Source organism: Gymnoscopelus braueri (assembly GCF_963280865.1).
Source record: "Gymnoscopelus braueri genome assembly, chromosome: 6".
In the NCBI taxonomy this organism is placed as follows: Eukaryota; Metazoa; Chordata; class Actinopteri; order Myctophiformes; family Myctophidae; genus Gymnoscopelus; species Gymnoscopelus braueri.
In genome coordinates, this window is record NC_137607.1 from 49864864 (window position 1) to 49880912 (window position 16049).

Consider the following 16049-nt stretch of genomic DNA (forward strand, 5'->3'; position numbering starts at 1 on the left):
AACATAAAAAGTTTTGTATACACTGGTATATAGGCTATCTATATCTTTATTGTAACCAGAGATGTAAGACAACCACCTGGAATGGATGGAGTAGGAAATCTACCACTGAGGGGTCGGAAGTTGACCTAGGTCTAAAATGGCTCTTCCGCAGTTTATTTAATCTTCTTTTCCACAGAACTTCAAAATGTAGATACTACTTTGCAAAAAACATCTAAAGCCTTCATTTTTACATTTTCCTCATAAATTGTCTGTGTTGAATCTGCTATTTAATGTCCCTTGTTATGATGTATGAAGATGTTGATGTGCTCAAATCACTAACATCTACTAATCTGGGGATCGTTTAATATAATTTCAGATTATGTCGCCTCTGTGACATTTTGCCTAGTCCTATGTCTGTCTGTCTGTCTGTCTGTCAGGCTTATGCCATGTAACTTGATGTGCCTCACTCTTCTCATATTTGGGATTGATTAAATTAGGCTTGGGCGGTGTCTATTTTAAAAAATCCCTTCCTGATGTTTCACCGGGGTGTATGGTTTTGATGGTATTAGTGTTTTTATTTTCAAAGAAAGAAAAGGAAAAGCTGAGCTGCTTTTGTCATACGGTACAGTTGGCCATTGTGGCCTGGCCTGTCAGAGCTGACACTCACCAGACACTCATCCTCTGATATAATGACCTTGTTATGTACGAAAGACAAGAGGGTTTCTGATATTTATTTCAGGAGGATACATTTCATGCAGCTTAGTGAGCTTACAGCCAGGTACATACTGTAGATAGTTTCCAAGGTGTTGCACATTTTGAAGGGGAGTTAAATTCCCTCAATTCTTTGTGCCATAGTTTGACTTTGCAATACAGTCAGAGAATCATGTCAATATGTTCTCAGCACATTATATTCCTTAATGATCATACCTAACTATCGTGGTCTGGGTCGCCCCTCGCCATTGATTATTGTTCTAATGTCTTCTTCTATCTACTGTACATGGCATCATAGCAAGGGGGGTAGTGAGTTTTTTGTTGCTGATTTTTACATTCTAATGTAATTTAATTGACTTTGTGTTGTAATCATTGGTTTGCACTATTGCCCCACTACTGGTAAATGGTTTAAACTTGAAGTCATGTCTATTTCTGTTTTGGGGGTGATGATACGATCCTAGGTTTTCTTATTTTATAAGTTGTAGATGAATGTAGCAAGTAAAGAATGGGTGAGAATAGACATGGTAATGCATACCATCAGGAGTGTCTGAACATCAGCATTCATGGCTCGTGAAGTAATTGGAATGGAATCGAACTTATTCAGCTCTTCAATTCCATTCACCTCCAGTGGCTTCAGTTTCTGTCCACACTGTTGAATTAACCATGAGATTTTTGTCATGCGTAGGCTACTGGAACAGTGCTGGGAGTGAAACAACACAGCTTACACGGTCAAATCCTCAGTCAGTGTTCAATTTAACTCTGAGTAAAAAGTGCAAGGTGGTGTAAAAAAGACTATGTTAATTCCTTTCAAGTGGAGTTATCAGCTGTACCTGTGCCTGAACCAAATTATTCCCAGAAAACATAGTGATAGAATGTCAAGTAATAAATGTCAAGTAATTGTCAGGAAGGGACATCATTGTCAAAAACTGTCTTTAAGCAATTGTTGTCTTTATTTTTCATTAAAACTGTAAAAGCACAATATCTATTTTTGATTTCACTATAGGAATGCAAAGACAACGCTCGCAAATTGTCAGCAAAAAAAGAAATAAAAAGTAGCTTATTTTTCAGAAATGTTTTGCTCTGATTAAAATTGAAAAGATTAACTATTATACTTATGATGTTCTTTTAGATTGTGATGGTAGTTTTGACCTTGTAAATATAACTAAATAAATTGATCCATCCAACAACAGGAGATGTTTGTTTTTATACTGTCTTTCCTTTCAAGGAATGGACCACATGGCTCGGCAAGGCTCACTTTCTTACTACTTCCTGAATTCCTGTAGTAAGTCCATCATCTGCAGTTGCATACATTTGAGGTTCATGGTGACTATTGTCACACACAAAATAAAATACAGTTTGTAGTAGCATTATAAGCAGTGGAAATATTGTACATCAAGCTTCTCAGCAATGTGGATAACAATAAAATAAAAAATAAGATGAAATAAGTTAAAAGGGTACAATAGTAATATATTGATGTCTATTATGTTTGAAGTTTGATATTTCTTATAAAGGCCAAGTGATTACATAGTAATTAAATAATAGACTACACAGTTTACATAGTAAATGAGATCCGCTGTACGTGCATTTGTGACATGTACTGTCTGTACTGTATTACTTCCCGATGGGATCTGGAGTTTCCCATGACATCTTTTCACCATGCCAGGGATCAAAAGAGGCTATAAATACTGCCATTATGACCCCTCCGTTACTGTAATAGCACCTTCGTCACAAGAGGCCCCAATACACCAACAAGCACCCCCCCCCCCCCCCACACACACACACACACACACACACAAGCTCTGACAGAGAACCCCTGACCAGTGACCACTACGTCAGCTGTGACACAGTTAGGTATGTGTCTATTTTGTCACATGCACATATTCAGCATAGCACCCCCAGGGGTCCTTCAGGGGGTTCCAGGTGGTCCCCAGCAAAATGAGGAACAGTTTGATTTCACTATTATTTCACCAGCCAACAGTTACAGCCCAGAGAGAATGTATACAAATATATCATCTAGGTCATCATATAGGTTTCTCTCCACTGTAACTCTCCACCTACAGTAGACAGTTGTATAATGATGCACTAAATCTAACATTTAACATTGGCACAAAATATGAAATATGAAAATGTTTGAGAATCAGGCCCTATACAACACAGATGTACTGATAAAGAAAATGAAAGGTAATGAATGAAGTGTGGGTAACAAATAGAAGAGCATAGCATGCACATCCAAACAATTTTTAAAAAAGTGCCGGGTAGAAGTAAATAACAGTAGAAAAATACAGACTGCACATTGGAATATGCTCCAAAGGTACAATGGGTTTATTACCAACCAAAAATGTCACGTTTCCAGACAGTTGGCTCTGAGGAAGAGCCAACCGGATCAAAACGTCACATTTTTGGTGGTGTGGCCATGGCATTTATTTTATCAAAATGATTGATTGATTGAATACTTTATTAACAAGTTTGTTAACAGTACAGGTAGTACAGTCAAAGGTTATGCTAAAAGTATAAAAAGTATAACACAAAAAGGCCCTGTGGGCATGTTTCCACTATGGTCCATTGTACCCAATTCATCAGTATCAGTAATACATATAATACATACAATAAAATGCAATACAATACATATTGGAATAAAACTCAGTATGACAATGACAATTATATATGAGATACAGTTCACATTATGTCTCCTCGTGGCTTACTGAACATTGAACAAGCATGTTACATAGGCTAGGTCACTCCAGTTACACTGAAAGGATCAGCTGAATTCCCTTTCATGGTGTGCCTTCTCTCATTATATTTTCTTGGAACCACCTATGAAGAATTCTCCAGCTAGAGCAATCATTGGCAAGGGTCATAAGATTATATCAATATCATGAAGGCTCACATGCACATTTGACTACGTATTTATTGATCAAGTGAACCAGTAGGCCTACTTGACCTCACAATGACCTCTCATTCTTTATAGTAGGCTATACTGAAACACATGAAAACTGGAAGTCAATGTATCTAATTATATCTAAAGTCTAAAGTCAACACACAATACAATTTGGGGTAATTATGATATTGTAAAAAACCTACATCTCTCCCTGTCTGAATGTCACTTTCAAGGGATTACTCAAAATACTTCATATTCATGTTGATCACTTGATAGTAGTTCGGCTATATTTTATTTTATAGTAGGCTATTGTAATTCAGCTGAAGCAATACTCCAAGTAGTTTTCCATCCCATGATCCCTGGTATTAGTTGGATTTAGATAGAGACATGCGACAGGTGACAAGGGGGGAGACTGTCTGGCTGCACTGTTGCCAGGTTTTGAGAAAGAAACAAGCAACCAGGTCAAGGAAAACAAGCCCAAAAGAAGCAAGCCCTTCGCCCTTTAGACATATGATATAGCCTACATTGGCTATTTGAAAATAGCATATCTACACGCTCACAATGCGTCAACGCATTGTGAGCTTGTAGATCTGCTATTTTCAATAGAATCTTGAAAACAATTTGACATTTTAACAACACAAATCTTGTATGGGGGTCCCTGGCATAAAATGTTTTCAGATGGCGGTCCGCAGACAAATACATATTAATATGTATTCATTAAAAATTTATACATAATACAAATTAATTAATTTGGGGGTTCTTGACTTGAAAATTCAATTCAATTCAATTCATCATGATTTGTGTGCATGGGGTTCTCATCTTAAACAAGCGTAATGCTTAATGAGGGTTTCCAGTTTAGTAGACCTTGTATTGTGAATTTGTACTTCCATGTACTGTTATGTACTGTCATGTACTATTCTCATGTCTTTCTAAATAAACTACATCAATCAATCAATCAATCAAAATGTTTGAGAACCACTGGTTTATACAACATTAGGAAACAAGCCCAAATAATCAACTACACTTTAGAAACAAGCCCAAAAAAACGCAACCCACAACTACCAATATTTACAAGCAACTTTACAGGAAAAAAAGCCCATGGTCGCTTATAATAAGCGGACATGGCAACACTGTCTGGCTGTGTGAGCTGTCTGCAACCTGATTGGCCACAGTGGAAAAGGACAGAACTCGAAGAAGAACAGATCTACAAGCTATCGACGCGTCACAACGCCTCGCCTGGTTAGCTTGTAGATCTGTTCCTTTTGACACGCGACACCGTCGTACTACAGACTATACCACCCTGGGGGGGGGGCGTGGTATAAGGACGTGACGCGAATCAACTCGAATCAGATATAACTTTCAGGCGGCTCGCTGTTTGTTGTGAATGGAGCTTCAGATAGGAAGCATCTGCTTCTGAGAGACTATATATAACAATATACACACAGCAATATTTGTGCTTCTTTGCATCGCGTTTCATCTGGATTCTTTTTTCATCGTGACTTTCATTGACGTTTTTGCTGTTTTCTTCTGGTTGAAGAAGAAGTGACTGAAAATGAAATACATTATAGGAATTGGCGGGTAAGTTATAAAAAAAAGACCGTAAATAGCAGTCGCAACCATAGTTTAGATTTCAAATAGGGGGCCTCGGTTTGTCTACAAAGTAACATCAATATGTGTAATGTGTGTCAGAAATTGATAAATGTCTCTGGTGATCGTAGGAAACTCAAACAAACATGTGCTGGCAATATTATTTATCTATGGCTCAATTACTTTTACTTAAAAAAAAATGTCATAGTAAACTTTAAACCAACAACATGTAGGTTTGATCAGCCAGCCTGTGATCTGTGCTGAACTAGAGACCGGGTTCAGATCCTGTGTGTAATGTATGCAGCATTTTTATCAGATGTAATATCCTGGCTGGATGAGGCGGGACATTTGAAATTCCAGCGCGGAAGTCTTATCAGAAGTGGAGGGAGACTTGGTTTTGGGGTGATGGTTGTAGTCAATCTTGAACGGAGTAACGTAAAGTTAATTATCAATTCATTTAATTAAATATGTTCTTTAGTGGAGTTAAGAGAAGCACATTATAATCTTTAAAATGACATCCTGTGCTCTCTCTCTCACTCACACACTCACACACACACACACACACACACACACACACACACACACACACACACACACACACACACACACACACACACACACACACACACAGTGGTGGGAAAAGTACTCAACTTAAGTAAAAGTATCAATACCGCAATGTAGAAATACTCTGTTACAAGTAAAAGTCAGCAATTTAAAATGTTCTTGAGTAAAAGTATTGGTGTCAAAATGTACTTCAAGTACCAAAAGTAGAGTACTCATTATGCAGAATGTCCCATTTCACAAGTTTTCAAATGTATACAAATCTTTTGAAAATAGCAGATCTACCAGCATCGCAAGGCATTGTGAGCTTGTAGATCTACTATTTTCAAAAAATGGTTAATGCATGTTTTGTAATAATAATCAAAATTTACAAAGTAACTAGTAACTAAAGTTTTGTAATAATTGTAGTGGCGTAAAAGTACAATATTTCCCTCTGAGGTGTAGTGGAGTAAAAGTATAGGGGGAAAAAGTGTACTTAAGTACAGTGCTTGAGTAGATTTACTTTACTTTACTTTACTTTCCACCACTGCGCACACACACACACACACACACACACACACACACACACGCAACTGAAAAGATAATCTGTGCTTTGTTACTTTTGTCTTCAGGGTGACTAATGGTGGTAAAACCACATTGACAAATAAGCTGATCAAGACGTTGCCCAACTGTTGTGTTGTGCACCAAGATGACTTTTTCAAGGTAAGTGTTGGTGACTGTCTGTCTGAGCTGAGCTGGCATTGTTGTGGTCTTTTGTTGAGTTTGCCTCCATTTCATTGAATTGTTATTTGCATGTGAGCAAGGTAATGACTGTCCAGGCACTCCCGAGTCCCAACCCCCACTACCCCCCTTGCCTCTCTCACACTGACCTTGATATTTATGTATGTATGCATGCATGCTGTTTCTTTACCTAGCTGTCCCCTCTTGGCAGTTGGCTTGGTGTTTTCACATGAGCCCCCTCTCTTGACCTTTCCGCATACAGCTGAGCTTTAGTAGTGAATAGTGATTGCTTAGACATTTCTTGGCTAGCTAATTTGACATGCTTTTTCTAACACCGCAAAGCCTAATCAATTAGATATGCAATAAAGTCCTGGAATTTACAGTAAAAAAAACAATGTGTTTACGTGTCTGTTGTGTTAACCTTGACACATCAAATCCTGCAAAAACAAAATGACTTTCTCACTTTGTTTGGCCTTTTAACTGACTGCGCTCTCCTTTTGTAACCGGCAGCATTCACTCTTTCATGCATGCTCTCCTTGTGGCTGTGCATACAGTATGTGTGTGTGTGCGTTTGGCTTTGTTTGCATGGTCTTCAAGTGTTTTGGCTGTGAGATTGCATCAATGTTTTGATTGTTATTTCAGAAACCCGATCAGATAGATGTCGGGGAGGACGGCTTTAGACAGTGGGATGGTAAGACTGGATTTCACCATAGGAGACTCCCGCTAACTCATTGTTTTTACATTAATATAACTGTCCCATTTTAGTTTAATTATTACATTGTACCGGTAATATAAACTTGCATTCATTATTTAATTTAAAGACAATCATTAATATAACCCTCACACAAGTATTCTTTGAACATAACTACCCCAAATACAGTTGCCATAGTTGGATTGTGTCTTGTGCCCTCTAAGGTATTTTTTTCTCTTGCCCACCCATCCCCCTTCCCCTCCCCCCTATACAGTGATCGCCGCCCTGGACATGGAGGCAATGACCAACACGATAAATGGCTGGATTGAGAACCCAGTGAAGTTTGCCCGCTCCCATGGTGTCAGCCTGTCTCCTGTCTCCACCGTGGCCAACCCTGATGACGACATCCACATCTTGATTGTTGAGGGCTTTCTGCTCTACAACTACCCGTAAGTTCATTTCATTCACCAGCCGAAACTTGATTATGTGTACTAACCAGGCCAACTGATGATGAGTAATCTCCTGCACACAGTAAAATTTGAGTGTTAATTTTACTCGGAAGAGTGTGTACCCTTACGGTTCCATTTGTTCAGTCTTTGGACTTAAATTAATATTAAGGATGGGAATTCCAGTTAGCTTGAACTGGTGCAGTAAAGGCTTGTTTTTATGGTGTTTTTATTGTTTTACAAGAGTAGTGGAAAGAGATTGGGGAGCTAGACTAGAGAGGGATGATATTCAACACTGGTCTTCAGTGGGGAATCCTACTAGCAATGTTACAGTTATGTAAAGCCTGTCTACCTGGCCGAGAAGCAACGTAGTGCCCCAGGAAAGTCCTCATGTCCTCAAATGACAGGTTGTGTTCAGAGGTACATATTGGGGACTGTACTCTGAGAAAACAGATCATCATCTACCTATTACAAAATGTCTTATCTCTGTTGAAATGATTCTGCATCCTTGCTTACGTGCGTTTCCTCCCCCTATGGTGCAGTTTGGTGAATGCAAGCAGGTTGCCTTGAGATTAGAATTAATGCAGAGAAACTCATGACGACAAACCTATTGGGGTCACGTGGGTGGCATCTTATTACGTTCCCTACTACTAACTACAACTTGCACATGAACATTTGGCCCCAGAATGCAGTGCTGGGCAGGTCCTGCAGTGACAGATAAGAATTTCGGACAGAGCTAAAAGTAGTACTTAGTGCTGTGGCCTATCTGCATAGTGAGCTTCAATGCATCACAAGCCACAGAGGTACACTGGGGACAACTTCACACATTGAGGCAGAATTGTTGTTGAAGTGATAACATTTTTGATGACCATATGTGTCCCTTCTCTGCAGCCCCCTGATGGATGTGTACAACAAGTGCTACTATATCTCCATTCCCTACGAGGAGTGCAAGAGAAGGAGAAGGTAAGGATATTGAACTGCATTCAAGCCTGTTGATGGAATTAATTCGGAAGTATCATACTTGAATTTTGCATTCGTCACAATCTCGCACAAAAAAGGGAATAGTGCTGTTTGCGACCTCTAGGATATCATATATGAGGTTAATATTTTATATATCCTCTTAAATGGAGTATTCTGTATAGAAACAGTGTGGCTTATAAGTCAAATTGCACTTGGGTCAGCCTAAGAGAAAGCCCTAAGCATAAATGTTTCACTTAAATAAAAGTATAAAACCCTGGATATTGTGGTTCTAAATTGTATATTTGATATAATATCACAGTATATGTCATGCTGTTGCAGCCACAGACAATTATAGCCGTGCTGATATTCAGTACAACACCTTGAGTGTGATATTTCTTTTATACAAGAGTTCTATTACAATTAATTGAAAGCATTCAATTTAAATTAATGTCTCTATTGTGGGCAGCTACGTAGGTAGCTGCCAGATTCCATTATGGAATGGCCTACAACTGGCATGTACTGGTAGAACGTAATTTTTTTGCCACCAATGTAATTAGGTTTGTCACGTCCATATAATACCCAACAGTCTGGGTTGGTTCTCTAATATCTTGTGGGGGGGGATGGATCTCAGAATGAATGTCACGGGTCCGTCATATAAGAAAAATGTCGGAACCAATTGGATCTTGGAACAAAATTCCAGTGCTGTTAGTTATACTGTTAGTATTATCAGCACTCATGGCATGTCTCTTATCCACTCAAATTACTTGAGAAGAATAAACTGTTGTATAATATAGAACCTAAAACCTTTATGACGTCATACATATTGTGATGCTCCATTACTATGACTGTCTGCTATACTGAAGCTTTTCAGTCTAACCAAGTCTTCATCCTTTTCAGTACGAGACAATACACCGTGCCAGACCCTCCCGGCCTGTTTGATGGCCATGTGTGGCCCATGTACCTGAAACACCGGAAGCAGATGGAGGATAGCTGTTTAAGTATCGGTATGTGCATTGATCTGTTCTTATAGTAGGGGAAATACAGCTACACAGCATATTCTGTATGTTGTGTATATGTTCTCAAAGTGTTGTCTGGGAGGGTTCCAGGGCATCTGCCAAAATCTTGGATCAAAATCATAATTTGGGATATTTTTCAAATACTTTAACAACACAAATCTTGTATATAATATTTTCAGATGGGGGTCTGCAGCCTTTATACTAATTTGGGGGTCCTTGAACATGAAAACCACTTTGAGAGCCACTGGTCTAAGTGACTGTACATGCCTTTCACGTTTCCACCTCCTAACCAGTAACCTTTCTGTGTGTATTGCAGAATACCTGGACGGTTTGAAATCGAAAGAGGAGATCTACAATCGGGTGTATGAGGACATTCAGAATACACTACTTAATCGCTTATAGGTGAAGCAACTGATACAATGTGCTTACTTTCCATGTGTCAGTACTTGCAAATGCAGCCTATTGCTCAGATGCAAAAGCATTGTCTAATAACATATTTTTCAATTTCTTGCAGCAGGAGCAGCGGTCTTCAATCCTGTATAGATTTGTACATAGCAACAAGGACATCTTTTGTATCCATTTTATTTTGTAACACTTTTTTGTAAATAGGTTAAAGGAATGTTAACTTATGTGTTTTTGTCATCTTCAGTTGGCTTGTGACCTGTTTTTTTGAGAGGAATTCTTAATCAGATTGATGAATAATGTAACTTTGTTATGGGACTAATGCTCGGACCATAATTGTTACTGTCATACATCTGCAAATAAACACATTAGCTGCTGTTGGGCACACTTGATCAAGAATCCTTTGCGTCTTTGTGTTTTGTTATAAAGTTTGTAGTTGACATGCAGAGTACAATTATTACATTTGACTATTGCATGGTTCCCAAACATCCTGGAAAACCCAGAATTTGTATGCAGTTTTCCAGTCATGGGAAATGACAAAATGATAAATATCTGGTTGGCACAGTCTTCTACAATCCACTTTACTGTCCAAAACATAGAAAGGATACAACTACTGATTATTTTCCTAATCGATTTATTTTAAATTAATTGATTTATCTAAATTTGATTTAGAGTTGGACCATAAAATGTAATACAGTACAAAATGTTAATAAATCATTGTTCATAAGTTATCTGAACCTGCATGGACATCTTGGATTGCGTAATACATTATGTTTACCCAGCATTCAAAAACATGTGCAAGAAAAGAAAATGGAGAGCTGTACCAGTGTACACCCATAAGTTCCTCTGATACTATTTACAGTCTCTTAAATGCAGTTGAAGGACTCGAATCCTAGTTGGATTCCATGAAGTACTCTTCTTGGCATAGCTTCAATTACTGGCACCTCTGACCTCTTGGGGTTATGGAGCTCAGCAGCCAAGCAGTCAGTGAGTTACTCACGGTTAAAGAATAAGTCTGTCTGTGTACTTACAGTACATGACGTTGGTTTGTAAAACAACTTGCATTCTAACAGGACACACTAACCAGTGTGTTTCGGGATATTTCTGACTAATTACCTGGGTAAATATCTCCTTGAGACTAAAACTGATTAAAACCTCTTGCTACACATGCAGGCCACCAGATTCTATAAATAGTCACTCGTGACCCATAGTTTAAGAAACCAGGGCATTCTGGATTTCATGTAGGTCAACGCTAACTGCAAGTACGGTTCAAAATGTGACCGCTATGCAGTGTATGGTATGGGCTCATTGTCTTAACACTTCTCTGCCAGGATATGAAAATTATCCATATTAATTAATTCTAAGGCTTACTGTGATATTTTTGGCAACAAGGGACAATGTGACACATCTATATATCCCTCTCTGAGAAATGTCAACAGGGCTGTAGATACATACAGTATGAAATACACCTCCTCTCCTTCAATCCAAACGGATGCCTCAGTGGGTCACAGACTAAACACAGGATTTAGGCCATTAGCGCTGGATTTTGATGCACATGAGGCTCCATGCACGTGCTGTTACCGAAGTTTCCATACTCATAAATAGCCCAGATAATTGCTCATTTCCCTTAAGGGAATACCTCATCCCTGCCATAGAGAAGTCAGTGTGTTAACCTTAGTTCATCACACCACTGCTGTTTGAAGGAGGTTAACAGCAGTGTATGTTATTTGGCTCCCTTTGTACAAGTTGAATGCATACATGTGAAAGTTGAATTGCTTCATTATACTTGAACTAGGAAGGCAATTTGACTATGTCCATGATTATGCTTTAAAAAAAAGCGTATATATATATTGTTTTCCTTGTAGGGAATGGAGATATAGTAGCACTTGTTGTACACATCCATCAGGGGGCTGCAGAGAAGGGACACAAGGTCATCAAAAAACTGTTATCACAACAATTTTGCCTCAATTTGTCAAGGTCAAGGAGCTTTATTGTCATTCCATACAGAACGAAATTTGTTACTCAGGTCCTGGTCATGGCAGAGTAAATAAATAAGATAAATAAGACACCTAAACACAACAAAGGCTAAAACTATATAAAAACAGCAGCATTTAAAAACAGCATTTTAAAAAACAGTTAATGTGTCACGGTTCAATTCATAGTGCAGAGTTCATAGGTAGTTTTTTCAGATCACTAAGAGCGAGAGTTCATGATTCGCACAGCTTCGGGGAAAAAGCTGTTTTTCAGCCTGGTGGTGCTGGCCTTAATGCTGCGCAACCTCCTTCCCGAGGGGAGGAGGTCAAACAGACCGTGAAGTTGTCCTCAGTGTACCCCTGTGGCTTGTGATGCATTGGAGCTCACTAGAGGTATAAACAGCATTCAGCTGATCTATAAGTTTGCATAGAATTGCAGATAGTTACGTACAGCATTCAACAATAGTCAAGAGTTTTAGAGCAGTAGACAAATATTTATATTAAACATGACAGTGACAACCAGTTGTCTTCATACCACCTTAAGCTTTATGCCCAGCAGGTTCAGTGGTTTCTCTCAGAATCTAGAGAACAGGTGCGCTCTCTCATTAATACAGTATCTCAATTTCTCTAGAGTGGCAGTATCGGATATTAAAGATTTCCACAGCTGAATAGACAGAGATTCATCTCCAACCCACTTTGTCATTATTGCTTTCCTAGCTAACTAGAAAGAATTGGACTATTTCTTTATGCACCTTCAAAGAATCTGGGATACTTCCTATATTGCCTTCCAGATTAATTGAATTTGTATTAATGTCACATTAAGCGTTGAACTCCAAAGTTCTCTCAAATGGGAAAGTCTATTCTGATTGAGTTCATTCTAGCTCAGAGTAGAACATTGATACAAAATGTTCATGTTGTGTGATGTTGTGTGATGTTAAACATTGTCTGAGCTTCAACAACAAACAAAACTCCCCCAATAGATCCAAACAAAAACGAATCCTAAGGATTCCCCATTCTAAAGAAAAGGAAAGAAAAGAAACACCCCCAACCCCCAAAAAATGGATTAAAACATTAAAACAAAAAAACATCTGCTGTACCCTAACATTGTGAAAGTACAACTACGAAGAGAGGAAAGTATGCCTCCCATTTGGATTGTAGCATTAAATTGCCATTAAGTCTGTCTACACCTAAGGTTAACACAATAAGATACAATTATTACAACAGCATTGATATTTGCGATAAAGCACTTTGTTCAGAGAAATAAATAATACCTTAGTTAGTTCAGTTCAGTGTCCCATCCCATCTCTCAAGTACCCATTGATCCTATTAGTGTCTTCTTTAATTCCAAAGCTCAGATTTGTTCATCTGTTCATGCGTGTATAATATGAGTGTACCTGATGGACACAGCTGATTCAAGATGAAGCCGGGAGCCTTTTCACATAGTCATTCATTTCTGCCGTGTTTGAGAGTGTCGATGTCGTTCCGTTGGAGTGTTTTATTTCTATCCGGTTTGGGGACACGAAGGAATAGCTTATGCCAGCGTCTCTCATCAATTTGCGGGCATTTGCAGTTTCCTTTCTTTTTTCACCACCACTGCAGGGAGGTCGTGGGAAAAGGACAAACGACCTCGCTGCATTCATGATCCTCTGCTTGTCGGTGTAGCTCTGTAGTTTCACTACTAGAGCCTGTGGAGCTTCTTTACCACGAAACTTGAGTGGCGGTCCGGTATGGCGGGCTGTCTCGACCCAGACTTGGTCTGACTGTAGGTCCAAGACCTCAGGGATCCACTTCTCAAAGAACTTCACCGGGTCCTTACCCTCCGAACCTTCTTTCGGCCCCAAGATCCTCACATTCTGTCGTTGACTTTCATTCTCAAACCTATCGAGGCGTTCCAATGCTCTTTTAAGATTGTTCTCCAGGGAGTCCATAAGCGGTTCAGTGATTATTAATGCGTCCTCTAGGTCTGAGACCCGCTGCTCAACTCCTTCCATTCTCTCAAACGACGTGTTGAATTTCTTTGACAGCTCGTTGATCGGTTTGATTATGGCGTCCAGGCGTCCAGCTTGCTTTCCAGCATCTTGTAGCAGTCACTCATTCCACTATAAGGTCCACTCGTTCCTCGTTAAACTCCCCGTTGAGCACTTCTCTGTCGTCTTCGTCAGTGTCCACGGCGAACTCCTTGTTTGTGTTAGAAAGTTTAGCATTTGCTGCCGAGCGTCCACTCGTCTTTCTCTTGCTCTTTTTCCTCATCGGCATTGTGAGATATTTTTCCATCAATCACCGGCGTCCCAATTAGGTGCTATGACCTGGCAGAATAAACGTATTCATATTAACTTTATCAATCCATCTGGAAGGTGGCGATTCTACGAGTGACCTTCCCGATTATCCATTTTCAACCTGGCGTCCCAATCATGTCCAGTGATCTTTGAAAATGTTTGAAAAGTTTTGAATTTTTGGAAAAGATTTGCCTATAATGCCCAAAATTTGTGGTTCAGCTACGTACATGAACTGGTTTGATGAGGAAAGTAATATCACTCAGTCATTGCATTATTTATTTATTCACTGTGTTTGTACATGCTTGTATTGTTCTTGGGGTTAATCCCTCAGGAACTGTCTTTCTGTGTATTTAGTTTGTATTGCCTCTGTGTTGTAATCATTTCAAGCAACCATCCTTTCCTTGAAGCATGGTGCAACTACATTGTATTAAGAATTGTATTCATGTCATCATTTTACTACTGTCCATTTCTACAGTAGATTAGAGGTAGATGTGGTGGCATCATGATATTGCTTGCCAAGTGTCTTGTCCCTGCATTGTGTAATGTACACCGTAAATGTAGTCCACAGTTCACTGACTAGACTTATAAATCAGACACAAGATCTAAAACTACACAGTGGTCATTGGAGATGGAGAGAATATGGTTGTAGTACAAACCTATGTAATGATGATAGTGTTGGTCTTAGTTACAACCAGGCACACAGATACACACTGCGATGGCTCTACCAATGATTGTGAGCTTTTCCCTGAACACACACACATAAAAGCTCATGGCACAGCAGGCATACTCAACAAGTGTCGACTTGCACTTGTGCGCTGGCTGCATGTGAGCATATAACCTACGCTTGTAAAGAGATGCACACTACTGAGCTGAGTGAATCTGACAACACACACACACAAAGTTGGAAGTTAATCCTACCACAAAACAAATCCTGTCTAAACATCTTTTTCCAGTGTGTGTGTGTGTGTGTGTGTGTGTGTGTGTGTGTGTGTGTGTGTGTGTGTGTGTGTGTGTGTGTGTGTGTGTGTGTGTGTGTGTGTGTGTGTGTGTGTGTGTGTGTGTGTGTGTGTGTGTGTGTGTGTGTGTGTGTGTGTGTGTGTGTGTGTGTGTGTGCGTGCGTGCGTGTGTGTGTGTGTGTGTGTGTGTGTGTGTGTGCGCATGTGTGTGTGTGTGTGTGCGTGAGCGTGACTGTGACTGTGTGTGTGTGTGTGTGTGTGTGTGTGCGTGTGCGTGCGTCACGGTGCGTGCGTGTGTGTGTGTATGCACATGCACATGCATACATACACTGCAGAGACAATGTTCACCTGCAACATACAGTAGCCTATATGTCTTAAATACCCCTTTGGAAGAGAGGCCTATAATGTTTGCCTTCTTGGAGTCACAATGACCAACTTGCATACCCATAATAAATCTGCCTGTTATTGAAACATCATGACACAGTGTTTAAAGAGAATGAATTGTAACACTAAAAATAATAATAAAAGTTGACGATTAACTTTTGACTGAAATGATTGATTAATGATTGACTGAAATGTTGTGTACAAAAAACTGTGAATGAGTCCTGTTTGCCAGGCTTTTGTGACACAAAATGTGTGAGGGATGGAGGCGTGATGCTGCACAAGGGAAATAAAGAGGTGGTTACATGACGCCCGCTTCGTCACAGATCCAGTTGCAGCCTGACTGCACCAACTAAACCTGGCCAGCCAAGACCCCATGATGGAGCTGCTCTCTTTTGTAACTTCTCTCTCTCTCGCTCTCTCTCTCTCTCTCTCTCTCTCTCTCTCTCTCTCTCTCTCACACACACACACACACACACACACACACACACACACACACACGCACTAACACG

The 16049-nt window shown here is 39.6% G+C and overlaps 1 protein-coding gene across 2 annotated transcripts; it reads left to right on the plus strand.

Annotated features, from left to right (window-relative positions):
- Positions 1 to 4959: 4959 nt before the first annotated feature.
- On the plus strand, positions 4960 to 10365 carry mibp (muscle-specific beta 1 integrin binding protein). Of its 2 annotated transcripts, none has more exons than XM_080430024.1 (8): positions 4960 to 5146; positions 6328 to 6418; positions 7079 to 7127; positions 7402 to 7576; positions 8465 to 8536; positions 9431 to 9537; positions 9866 to 9951; positions 10067 to 10365. In XM_080430024.1, the coding sequence occupies exons 1-7, from the start codon at positions 5121 to 5123 to the stop codon at positions 9949 to 9951; spliced, it is 606 nt and encodes a 201-aa protein (XP_080286150.1). In that variant the 5' UTR covers positions 4960 to 5120; the 3' UTR covers positions 10067 to 10365. The 2 variants fall into 2 exon arrangements, with proteins under 2 accessions (XP_080286150.1, XP_080286149.1); XM_080430023.1 differs by having other exon boundaries at positions 10064 to 10363.
- The last annotated feature ends 5684 nt before the right edge of the window (positions 10366 to 16049 follow it).